The following is a 13,772-nucleotide window of genomic DNA, read 5'->3' as shown; positions in this document are numbered from 1 at the left end:
GGGCTTTCGTAAAAAATTTGTTGTTGTGGAACCATACATACTGCTATGGTGTCTCTCTCGCAAGTAAATTCAAAATGGTTCAAATGGCTCTGAGCACTATGGGACTTAACTTCTGTGGTCATCAGTCCCCTAGAACTTAGAACTACTTAAACCTAACTAACCTAAGGACATCACACACATCCATGCCCGAGGCAGGATTCGAACCTGCGACCGTAGCGGTCACGCGGTTCCAGACTGAAGCGCCTTTAACCGCACGGCCACACCGGCCGGCCGCAAGGAAATTATCGAAACGTCACAGGAACATCTTTGAAGTGAAGTCTGTGTTATTTGATACCGAAGACTGAAAGCACATGATGACGTTTTCTCGTGTTTCAGGCTTGGAGCTGACTGACATCAAGCACCGCACTGCGATCAACTGCTATGCATCCTGCAGCATGGCCGCTGGAGTGATGCTTGCTGGTCTGGTGTCTTGGGCGCTGCCCAATTGGAACTACTCCATCTCGTTTGCCGCCCTCAGTTGTTTTGCGCTGTTCTTCTTCTTCAGGTAATGCACGCATAATAAACGATACATGAGGATGCGTAAAGATACAATGAATATTAAAATTTTATGTTTTTGACCTAAATGAGCAACGGACGACGAATATATACAGGTTGTGTTTAGTCAGCGTGTCTTGTCTACGAGCCGAGCCGAAGTTCGCCAGGAGATTATTTTCACGAGTGAAGTGTGTAGGAACGTGTGATGCGAAGCACGTAGCGAGATACGTGGAGCATTCGAGCGGCTCGTATCACTGTACAATGGAGTGGTCCATTGTTGCGGTTGTGTCGTGGGATATTGTTCACAATTAATCATGTGCAGGGGTCGAAGATCTGTTGGTGTTGGGTATTCCCAGGCTGCTGTTGCGTACGTCATCAGCCATGTAATGAGAGTTATATACAAGTACAGGGCTATTACAAATGATTGAAGCGATTTCATAAATTCACTGTAGCTCCATTCATTGACATATGGTCACGACACACTACAGATACGTAGAAAAACTCATAAAGCTTTGTTCGGCTGAAGCCGCACTTCAGGTTTCTGCCGCCAGAGCGCTCGAGAGCGCAGTGAGACAAAATGGCGACAGGGGCCGAGAAAGCGTATGTCGTGCTTGAAATGCACTCACATCAGGCAGTCATAACAGTGCAACGACACTTCAGGACGAAGTTCAACAAAGATCCACCAACTGATAACTCCATTCGGCGATGGTATGCACAGTTTTAAGCTTCTGGATGCCTCTGCAAGGGGAAATCAACGGGTCGGCCTGCAGTGAGCGAAGAAACGGTTGAACGCGTGCGGACAAGTTTCACGCGTAGCCCGCGGAAGTCGACGAATCAAGCAAGCAGGGAGCTAAACGTACAACAGCCGACGGTTTAGAAAATCTTACGGAAAAGGCTAAAGCAGAAGCCTTACCGTTTACAATTGCTACAAGCTCTGACACCCGATGACAAAGTCAAACGCTTTAAATTTTCGGCGCGGTTGCAACAGCTCATGGAAGAGGATGTGTTCAGTGCGAAACTTGTTTTCAGTGATGAAGCAACATTTTTTCTTAATGGTGAAGTGAACAGACACAATGTGCGAATCTGGGCGGTAGAGAATCCTCACGCATTCGTGCAGCAAATTCGCAATTCACCAAAAGTTAACGTGTTTAAAGTTTACGGCCTCTTTTTCTTCTGCAAAAACAACGTTACAGGACACATGTATGTGGACATGCTGGAAAATTGGCTCATGCCACAACTGGAGACCGACAGCGCCGACTTCATCTTTCAACAGGATGGTGCTCCACCGCAATTCCATCATGATGTTCGGCATTTCTTAAACAGGAGATTGGAAAACCGATGGATCGGTCGTTGTGGAGATCATGATCAGCAATTCGTGTCATGGCCTCCACGCTCTCCCGACTTAACCCCATGCGATTTCATTCTGTGGGGTTATGTGAAAGATTCAGTGTTTAAACCTCCTCTACCAAGAAACGTGCCAGAACTGCGAGCTCACATCAACGATGCTTTCGAACTCATTGATGGGGACATGCTGCACCGAGTGTGGGAGGAACTTGATTATCGGCTTGATGTCTGCCGAATCGCTAAAGGGGCACATATCGAACATTTGTGAATGCCTAAAAAAACTTTTTGAGTTTTTGTATGTGTGTGCAAAGCATTGTGAAAATATCTCAAATAATAAAGTTATTGTAGAGCTGTGAAATCGCTTCAATCATTTGTAATAACCCTGTACTAGCCACACCCCTATTCAATGTACTTTGGCTGTTGAGCATTGTGTAGAATTAGAAAAGTCTGACTTAAGCTCTGGTTTCAGTCTCCCGCCCCCGCAGTGTAACTAGACTAGACGCCGAAGCAGCTAATTCTTACAGAGAAATACGGGATGTCCAGAAAAGGACTCCCTGATTTCAAAATTAAATATTTCGAAAACAAAGATCGATAGAGGAATGCAGTAAACGGTATGTTTATTGTGAAAGCTGTAAGAAGTTTGTACAACAGTTTGAAATAATACTTACAAAAGCTGCTAACAGATGGCGCTGTAATCGCCATACGTAATGCCTAGTATAAATAGTGATCCGAAGCCCAGAGCGATCAGTTCCACTATTGAAACGTGAAAGGAGGCTAGCGTACCGAAGGAAGAGATTAAAACCATGTACTCCATTGAACAACGCGTTTTTCTGGTGCTAGAGTACCACAGGTTAGAAGAGCGTCCTACGGCAACAAGGCGACGTTTTCAAGCACGATTTAATGTTCCAAAAGGACCCGATGCGAAAACCATCCGTACGCTCTTCGCAAAATTTCAACGATCAGGCAGCGTAGCTGATGATCTAGTGGGGCATGTTGGCCGCAAGCAAACCGCAGTTACGCCTGAAAATATCGCCACAGTTTCTGGAATTATTCAGCGAAATCCAATGTCATCCGTCCGTAGAATTGCATCTGAGACTGGTTTGAAGCGTTCCAGCACGCGGAAAATACTGAAGAAAGAGCCTACACATGTTTCCATTCAAAATTCAAACGCACCAGGCCATATCCGTACGAGCTGTGCAACAAAGGGTTGCCTTTGCTAATCAGATGCTCACAAGGATTTGATGTTGACTGCATCTGGTTTACAGATGAAGCACACTTCCACCTGAATGGATACGTGAATAAGCAGAACTGGCGATTTTGTGGTTCCGAAAAGCCATATTGGTGTGAAGCGAAACCCCTGTATTCTCCTAAAGTTACTGTGTGGGCTGCAGTATGCAGCAGATGCATTATTGGCCCTTTTTTCATTCGAGAAACGGTCACTGGTGCACGTTACGTTGCAATTTTGGAACAATTTGTCGCCACACAGCAAGCGTTAGAGGATCGACCAGGTACTGAATGGTTTATGCAAGATGGAGCTCGACCACATCGGACCGAACAAGTGTTTCGCTTTCTTGAGGAATACTTCGGGAATCGAGTCATTGCTTTGGAATATCCCAAATTTACTGGTGCAGGTATGGATTGGCCTCCATATTCGCCGGATTTGACTCCCTGTGACTTTTTTTTGTGGGGCACAATGAAAGACATGGTCTGCCCGAAGCATCCCGCCACGCTGGACGAGCTTGAATCGGCGATCTCTGTGGCATGTGAATCCATTTCGGTTGAGACACTACGAAATGTGATGGCGAATTTCATTCTTCGTTTCCGTCACCTCTGTAGTGCCAATGGTGAACATTTTGAAAACATTCTGATGTGATTGTTTGCAAAGATTGTTTTCGTACGATTATTTCACTTATGTATGCTGATATGAGCTGTACAGCGTACAGCGCCATCTGTTAGCAGCTTTTGTAACTATTATTTCAAACTGCTGTATAAACTTCTTACAGATTTCACAATAAACATACCGTTTACTGCATTCCTCTATCGATCCTTGTTTTCGAGATATTTAATTTTGAAATCAGGGAGCCCTTTTCTGGACACCCTGTATGTGTCTAACGTAATTTATCTACACTGTCTGTGCTTGTGCAGAGGGGAGGATTGGAGGGGGGGGGGGGGGAAGGGGAAAGGATCTGCTTATGAATATAATTAACTTGCACTTACTAAACTCATCATTTCTCCAGCCAAAGCCTGAGAGTTTTCAATGCTGTCTGTAGGCTGAGATGATGTTTGGTAATGTCTAGTACTGTGCCAGGATAGTTACGTCATCGGTGTGTATGGCTACCATCACGTGGTCGTGGAGGCTTAACACGTGGGATTCCAGTATATTTCGTCGAGGTGCTCCCCCCTGTTTACCATGCAGTATTGACTGTTTACCTCGAATCTCTGGAAACTTCTGTCAGCGAGGCATGAGTGCATGACACCTATGAAACCGAGCGGAATTCTAGCGCCGTTCAATTTGCATATGAAGCTGTTTGCCAAATACATTCGGCGGTCTAGGAAAACAATGCTTCTATTCCTTTTTTTTGTCGTTGTCGTGTGTTATGCGTACTACTACACGGAGAAATTGTGTTGTGGCGTGGTGATTCTGGAATTGGAATTCCGCTGGGCTCAGCACTTCATTGTTGATGCAGTGCCATGTGAGGCGCTCCTGAATTATTTACTCAACAACACTGCTGGAAGGGCTCAGCTGGATGATGAGTGAGTAATTTTGTGGGAGAGAGTTGTATTTTCCTGCTTTCCTGAACATCAGGACCTTGGCCACATTCCAGTGCGCAAGGAAACTGTAATGTTTGAGGACAGCTTTCTTGATGTTTGTAAAATATTCTAATCATACGTGAATGAGCTGGGTTATGAATGCCATCTGGACCAATTTCTTTCCTGGGATAGGTTACTTGAGTATTAACAGGATACGCTTCGTTTTACGTGACTGTATGCTGGTTAGTTGTAAACATCATGTCTCTTGCAGATACATTTGGTTACATAGCCGTATATAGAGTGTGTATAATATCTCTTTGTTAGCGGTTGCTTGCCGAAAATATTTGTTATTCGAATTGAAACAGTTTCGCAATATGTACGGCGATGTATCATAAGTCACAGCTGCAAAATACTAACGCAAATTCTTTACAGACGAATGGAAAAACTGATAGAAGCCGACCTCGGGGAAGATCAGTTTGGATTCCGTAGAAATGTTGGAACACGTGGGGCAATACTGACCCTACGACTTATCTTAGAAAATAGATTAAGGAAAGGCACACCTACGTTTCTAGCATTTGTAGACTTAGAGAAAGCTTTTGACAATGTTGACTGGAATACTCTCTTTAAAATTCTGAAGGTGGAAGGGATAAATACAGGGAGCGAAAGGCTATTTACAATTTGTACAGAAAGCAGATGGCAGACTCGAGGGGTATGAAAGGGAAGCAGTGGTTGGGAAGGGAGTGAGACAGGGTTGTAGGCTATCCCCGATGTTATTCAATCTGTATATTGAGCAAGCAGTAAAGGAAACAAAAGAAAAGTTCGGAGTAGGTATTAAAATCCATAGAAAATAAATAAAAACTTTGAGGTTCGCCGATTATATTGTAATTCTGTCAGAGACAGCAAAGGACTTGGACGAGCAGTTGAACGGGATGACAGTGTCTTGAAAGGAGGGTACAAGATGAACATCAACTAAAGCAAAACGAGGATAATGGAATTTAGTCGAATTAAGTCGGGTGATGCTGAGGGAATTAGATTAGGAAATGAGGTACTTAAAGTAGTAAACGAGTTTTGCTATTCGGGGAGCAAAATAACTGATGATTGTCGAAGTAGAGAGGATATAAAATGTAGACTGACAATGGCAAGGAAAACGTTTCTGAAGAAGAAAAATTTGTTAACATCGAGTATAGACGTAAGTGTGAGGAAGTCGTTTCTGAAAGTATTTGTATGGAGTGTAGCCATCTATGGAAGTGAAACGTGGACGATAAGTAGTTAAGACAAGAAGACAAGAAGAATGATGAAGATTAGATGGGTGGATCACATAACTAATGAGGAGGTATTGAATACAATTGGGGAGAAGAGGAGCTTGTGGCACAACGTGACTACAAGAAGGGATCAGTTGGTAGGACATGTTCTGAGACATCGAGGGATCACCAATTTAGTATTGGAGGGCAGCGTGGAGGGTAAAAATCGTAGAGGGAGACCAAGAGATGAATACACTAAGCATATTCAGAAGGATGTAGGCTGCAGTAGGTACTGGGAGATGAAGAATCTTGCACAGCATAGGGTAGCATGGAGAGTTGTATCAAACCAGTCTCAGGGCTGAAGACCACAACAACAACGGCGATGTAAGAAAAAGCCTCAGAATAATGGTTTCTTTTCGGTACTACAGCGTCGACCAGTGATGTGTTTTATAATCAATCCCAGAGACGTTGTTCAATTTAAATTGATAATTTGTAATCTCTGATTCAGTCAGCACAGATACACGACCTTTCATTTCTTTAAACAAAATTTATAATATTTTAATCTTTGTCAAGCATTTTATGTTTCAGGTATTTCCTTAATAAGTAGACGACAAGCCCTACCTTATGGTCTTTGGTTTTATGTATCATACTTTATGTAATTCACTAAGTAACTTAAAACACCGTTATTTCACTTTTTGCGTTTTCCTTTTGTACAAGACAAAAACCGGAAATTTGGAAAAATAAGTTTTTCACACCATTTCACTTCTTCACATTTCCAAGATAAAATATTTGTTTTCATATTTTGCAGTATTATAAACTCAGTCACACACAACGTATTGCTGTCGTGATCCATGTTGGGTCATACGACAAATAAGATTTTAGGACGAAATAAAAATGTCAACCCAACGTTGTAGTAGTTTAATTATACATCTTTTTCATATTTTCATTTTTACAATTACGTTAATAATGGTGGAAAATGGAATCTTCCAGCAGTCGCTGATCTTCGTTGAAGGTGTCACTCCGGCCCCTGTTCTTTCAATATGAAACACAAAATATTAACATTTTGTAAATATTTCACAGTTTGTAATGAGTACAAACCATTTAATTATATTTTAAAAGAAATATTTACTTTATAGATAGCAGTGTGACCGAAAACACGTCACACTACATAGTCTATATGATTTCAAATACCGTATGTCTGATGTAGACGTGAGGTGCCTAGGCAACAAGTGCGAAGTTTTGTTTGATGGGCCAAAACTGCCCTGAAAGAGTATTCTACACCTACATCTACATCTACATGCATACTCCGCAATCCTCCATACGATGCGTGGCGGAGGGTACCTCGTACCACAACTAGCATCTTCTCTCCCTGTTCCACCCCCAAACAGAACGAGGGAAAAATGACTGCCTATATGCCTCTGTACGAGCCCTAATCTCTCTTATCTTAACTTTGTGGTCTTTCCGCGAAATGTAACTTGGCGGCAGTAAAATTGTACTGCTGTCAGCCTCAAACGCTGGTTCTCTAAATTTCCTCAGCAGCGGTTCACGAACAGAACGCCTCCTTTCCTCTAGAGACTCCCACCCGAGTTCCTGAAGCATTTCCGTAACACTCGCGTGATGATCAAACCTACCAGTAACAAATCTAGCAGCCCGCCTTTGAATTGCTTCTATGTCCTCCCTCAATCCGACCTGATAGGGATCCCAAACACTCGAGCAGTACTCAAGAATAGGTCGTATTAGTGTTTTATAAGCGGTCTCCTTTACAGATGAACCACATCTTCCCACAATTCTACCAATGAACCGAAGACGACTATCCGCCTTCCCCACAACTACCATTACGTGCTTGTCCCACTTCATATCGCTCTGCAATGTTACGCCCAAATATTTAATCGACGTGACTGTGTCAAGCGCTACACTACTAATGGAGTATTCAAAAATCACGGGATTCTTTTTCCTATTCATCTGCATTAATTTACATTTATCTATATTTAGAGTTACCTGCCATTCTTTACACCAATCACAAATCCTGTCCAAGTCATCTTGTATCCTCCTACAGTCACTCATCTACATCTACATCTACATCTACATCCATACTTCGCATGCCACCTGACGGTGTGTGGCGGTGGGTACTTTGAGTACCTCTATCGGTTCTCCCTTCTATTCCAGTCTCGTATTGTTCGTGGAAAGAAAAATTGCCGGTAAGCCTCTGTGTGGGCTCTGATCTCTTTGTTTTTATCCTCATGGTCTCTTCTCGAGATACACTTAGGAGGGAGCAATATACTACTTGACTCCTCGGAGAAGGTATGTTCTCGAAACTTCAACAAAAGCCCGTACCGAGCTACTGAGCGTCTCTCGTGCAGAGTCTTCCACTGGAGTTTATCTATCATCTCCGTAACGCTTTCGCGATTACTAAATGATCCTGTAACGAAGCGCGCTGCTCTCCGTTGGATCTTCTCTACGTCTTCTATCAACCCTATCAGGTACGGATCCCACACTGGTGAGCAGTATTCAAGCAGTGGGCAAACAAGCGTACTGTAACCTACTTCCTTTGTTTTCGGATTGCATTTCCTTAGGATTCTTCCAATGAATCTCAGTCTGGCATCTGCTTTACCGACGATCAACTTTATATGATTATTCCATTTTAAATCACTCCTAATGCGTACTCCCAGATAATTTATAGAATTAACTGCTTCCAGTTGCTGACCTGCTATATTGTAGCTAAATGACATGGGATCTTTCTTTCTATGTATTCGCAGCACATTACACGTGTCTACATTGAGATTCAATTGCCATTCTCTGCACCATGCGTCAATTCGCTGCAGATCCTCCTGCATTTCAGTACAATTTTCCATTGTTACAGCCTCTCGATATACCACAGCATCATCCGCAAAAAGCCTCAGTGAACTTCCGATGTCATCCACAAGGTCATTTATGTACATTGTGAATAGCAACGGTCCTATGACACTCCCCTGCGGCACACCTGAAATCACTCTTACTTCGGAAGACTTCTCTCCATTGAGAATGACATGCTGCGTTCTGTTATCTAGGAACTCTTCAATCCAGTCACACAATTAGTCTGATAGTCCATATGCTCTTACTTTGTTCATTAAACGACTGTGAGGAACTGTATCGAACGCCTTGCGGAAGTCAAGAAACACGACATCTACCCGGGAACCCGTGTCTATGGCCGTCTGAATCTCGTGGACGAATAGCGCGAGCTGGGTTTCACTCAACGACGACTCCTTCCCGTACACCGCAGCATCATCACCAAACAGCCGCACATTGCTATCCACCCTATCCAAAAGATCATTTATGTAGATAGAAAACAACAGCGGACCTACCACACTTCCCTAGGGCATTCACTTCCGTTGAATACTCACCGTCGAGGACAACGTACTGGGTCCTGGCGGGTTGCGGATGTGGCGTTACTTACTGGTTCAGCGATCCATCAGATTCCAGCCACCTCGGTAGGCGGTGTCCAAAGGAGCGGGTGTCTGACCCCAGTGTGTGGCCCTACGAATAAGTGTTTGTTCCACACGTCAGTTCGAAACGGGACGTTTACCGATAAGGTTTCCAGCAGTAATGGCACGCGGAGCAATATTAAGTGCTGTTGTTTATATTGGCCCTGACAGGTGTAGATTCTGATTTCTCAAGTTTAGTCAGCTCTCTTCTGCTGTCTTTGATGGCCTTTTCTCCATCGGCTCTGTCACTCTTCTGTCCATATGACAGGCGAAATATCTATCGTAAACTGTCTGTGAGGTTCAGGTAGCGTATCGGTGACCAGCGCGATGCGCTTCTGAAATATCCCATTGGCATCCTAAAACAGGTTCAGTATCTACGATTTGTTGCTAGAATGTTATCCATTGACCCATGTGAAGATCGTGTTGAGGAGTGTCTTTGTTAATATCGTACCCTTGACTAGGCTCAGTCAAAAGCAGCTGTACGAAGAGGGAAGCCACCCTTTGGAGGATCTTCTTCATTGTGACGTAGGTAAAAGTTTTGCAACAGGGGTTCCATATAAGTGCTGAAGAACCAGGCAAGGACATCATCTGATTTGCTGAAGCTGCTGTAAAATTCACTTTTTTCCGAATGAACTTGTTTGGTAACTTCTTTAGGTCTCTTACTGCTTTGAACATAATCATTCAGCTCATCCTTATAGACATGAGACTGATACATATGTGTCAGCAATGATGTTGACGTAACTTCCACCCATTGCAGCATACTACTTCCCAAAGGATGTGATTTGGTATGTCTCAGAGAGACAGGCATCTGCTACAGTTTATGAAGTCCTTAAAGCGGTGCACGATGGATATACGTTAACACAATGATCACAGAACACGTCACCAAAGCATCTTCCCACAGTTACGTCTAATTTATTTTCAATTCCTACTTTAACGCTTCCACCGACGACCTATAACGGCAATCGCTGCTAACGTTATACCTCTGCGCAGAATTTTTGATAAGTTGACCCTGAGATAAAATAATAGAAACAGAACAATCTAACTGGGATTCGTTTCCGAAAGACTCCAGCAGAGTATAACCAATAGCAAACGGTGGATCAGGAACAGACGTTCTCCCAGCACAAAAGTTGTAACACTACATATTAAGAGCGGTCGCTAGCCTAATTAGGGTTTCTTGTGTCAAGCAAAATGATAAAGCACAAGGCTAACCTAACCTTCGTTGACACACACACTAAAGTCTTTCGTTACATCTGTTCCTACTACAACACAGTAACCCAACCTTGCAGATAAATGTGCTACTAACAAGAAAATGGCCAATGAGATAATAGTAGCATATGCCTCTCAATAACGTGTACCTTAAATGAACCAGCTGTAACAGTTCATAAATGAAACTAGTACCAATACCGAACAGGGAAAAGCTTGAAATGATTCTGAATTTAAATCAGGGGGTCTGCTAATGATCGTAATCAATAACTTCATCGCTTAGTGCGGGGTCTCTATGCCTGTGCTATAACCAACTTGCATTAGAGTAGATAACATAGTAAATATTTCTTTCTTAAACTCAGTTTGAAGCAACCAAACAGAATGCAGGTCTAACTACACTGGCTCTGAAGCAAGCCTTTGCATTGCTTCATTAACTAGCTAGCCTAGTAAACTAGGACCCTTAAACTTTCATGGTTTGAAGAACCATGCTCATTAACAAAACCACACCAGCATGTATGAGAAATGGAAAGTATTGTTATCATTAATTATTAATTTAATAAGGCATAACAAACTATAACTCTTTAAATAACAAATGCGCTTTGATAAGCAGTCTTTTTACCTACTCAAAAGTATTATTGGCTTTACAAATGGCAACACATCATTAAATTCAATCTGAACCACTTTCTCATAATAAATGAGGACACCTGAACTTAAATTCGCTAGTATAGGATTCCTGTCCAGGTCTGTGATTTGGGATAATCACGGGTGTACGATAGAGTTTTTAGCAACACCACAATTACTATTATAAAATCAACCAAATTTCACAAGTACCTGGTCCATTTACAGAATGCCAAATATAAACAATTTAGTGGAAGGCTGGTGGTTCTGGTGACTGGTAACCTGGCAGTGATGGAATCACAGCAATACTGTTGGCCTCGCCCTGTTACATATCTTCTTGGCGTCGAAATTATATTTTTATAGGGCCAAAATCCATGCCATGATAATGGTATTAGCAAATGCAGCATCCGAGGCCCATAAACACTGCCCTTAAGCTCTTCCGGCCTCAAAACTCCACGAATATGAGCCACAATGATCCGCTACATGTACGTATGATTACACTACAAGTATAAAATCTTTTAAGATGACTGTAAGTCGGAGCAGAGAATTCACTCGAAGATACTAGCAAAGAGAATACAGTCGCCGTTATGAGCAGTAAATCCAAGTTCGAGTTCTTTAAGAGATTTTCATTTTTCACCACATATTCATTACATTGCATGTTCTGCACTTGGTTCACTCTCAGTTACTTTCGTGTCATTGTGTTAACACTGGTGTCTTCCTCAACGATTTATTCATCTAATTTGAATGAGTTTAATTAATTTAAGAGAGAATAGCATCAGAATCTTACTACTGCGGAGTTCTGTGATGAGTGTGTAGTGTGCAGTACCCTGTAGAAACACAAAAATGCCGTATACACTCAATCCTGAGAGATGGAGTCCTTTTTCAGGATTAAATGCACAAAATAAGAACCTAATTTTGATACACAGTGCCCTGTGGACACACAAACATTCCACATACACTCAGTCTCTAAGATGGAATCCTACTTTTCAGGATTAAATGCACAAAACAAAAAGACAAGTTTCATACTGTGTTAAGTATAAGAACGATACAACATGGGCTTCTTTAATGGTTAGTTCAAAAAGTTGAGTACTTTAATGTGTCATAAGAGTATCACTTGATAAAGCATACTGAGCATAAATTTTGAATTATCACAATAACAGCTCTATCCATCATCACAGGACAACCTTCAAAATTTTCAAATGACTGTTACAATGTATTTCTTAAATAATTCGTACTATATTGTAACGTGTGGTTTAGACAACATAGAGCAAACATTTGTAAAATACGAGGGCATTTCGAAAAGTAAAGATACAATGGCTCGCAGTCCTTAAATAGAAAATTTATTTAGAAAACATCAGTTACATCTTATTAACTGGATTATTTGTTATTTTTCGACATAATCACCCCCCCTTATCCAAACATTTGTTAAGTTGGTGCACAAGCTTTTGTATCCCACAGTCATAGAAGGTTCTCGCCTGTTGTCAGAACCACATTTCAACTTCATCTTTGATCTCTTCATCGTCGTGGAATGATTTTCCACCAAGATGTGACTTCAGGTAATGGAAGACAAGGAAGTCGGTGGGCACAAGGTCCGGGCTGTATGGCGGATGGTCCAATACATCCCTTTTTTTTTCTCTGGACTGGAAAGAAACATGCGCATTGTTTTAAAATGAGGCCGCGTTCATTGTCAATACGTCCCAGAGATGGCAGCACCATACGGCAGATGGAATTTTACCGCCAGCGGCGAGAATGAGAACTGTTTTAAGTACTTAAAATGGCGACATTTTCCTTACTTGAACAGCGTGCAATCATTCGTTTTCTGAATTTGCGTGGTGTGAAACCAATTGAAATTCATCGACAGTTGAAGGAGACATGTGGTGATGGAGTTATGGATGTGTCGAAAGTGTGTTCGTGGGTGCGACAATTTAATGAAGGCAGAACATCGTGTGACAACAAACCGAAACAACCTCGGGCTCGCACAAGCCGGTCTGACGACACGATCGATAAAGTGGAAAGAATTGTTTTGGGGGATCGCCGAATGACTGTTGAACAGATCGCCTCCAGAGTTGGCATTTCTGTGGGTTCTGTGCACACAATCCTGCACGACGACCTGAAAATGCGAAAAGTGTCATCCAGGTGGGTGCCACGAATGCTGACGGACGACCACACGGCTGCCCGTGTGGCATGTTGCCAAGCAATGTTGACGCACAATGACAGCATGAATGGGACTTTCTTTTCGTCGGTTGTGACAATGGATGAGACGTGGATGCCATTTTTCAATCCAGAAACAAAGCGCCAGTCACCTCAATGGAAGCACACAGATTCACCGCCACCAAAAAAATTTCGGGTAACCGCCAGTGCTGAAAAAATGATGGTGTCCATGTTCTGGGACAGCGAGGGCGTAATCCTTACCCATTGCGTTCCAAAGGGCACTACGGTAACAGGTGCATCCTACAAAATTGTTTTGAAGAACAAATTCCTTCCTGCACTGCAACAAAAACGCCTGGGAAGGGCTGCGCGTGTGCTGTTTCACCAAGACAACGCACCCGCACATCGAGCTAACGTTATGCAACAGTTTCTTCGTGATAACAACTTTGAAGTGATTCCTCATGCTCCCTAC

The 13,772-nt window shown here is 42.6% G+C and overlaps 1 protein-coding gene across 1 annotated transcript in view; it reads left to right on the top strand.

The window, feature by feature from the left end:
* Positions 1 to 13,772, top strand: part of LOC124789252 (solute carrier family 22 member 7-like) — a 136,723-nt gene that overhangs the window by 83,007 nt on the left and 39,944 nt on the right. Inside the window, exon 5 of the mRNA XM_047256547.1 lies at positions 376 to 544. Within this exon, the coding sequence (XP_047112503.1) occupies positions 376 to 544 (169 nt within the window). The remainder of the gene's footprint in view (positions 1 to 375; positions 545 to 13,772) is intronic.

This window comes from Schistocerca piceifrons, chromosome 3 (genome assembly GCF_021461385.2).
Source record: "Schistocerca piceifrons isolate TAMUIC-IGC-003096 chromosome 3, iqSchPice1.1, whole genome shotgun sequence".
Taxonomy (NCBI): domain Eukaryota; kingdom Metazoa; phylum Arthropoda; class Insecta; order Orthoptera; family Acrididae; genus Schistocerca; species Schistocerca piceifrons.
This window is presented reverse-complemented; position numbering and strand designations above follow the sequence as displayed.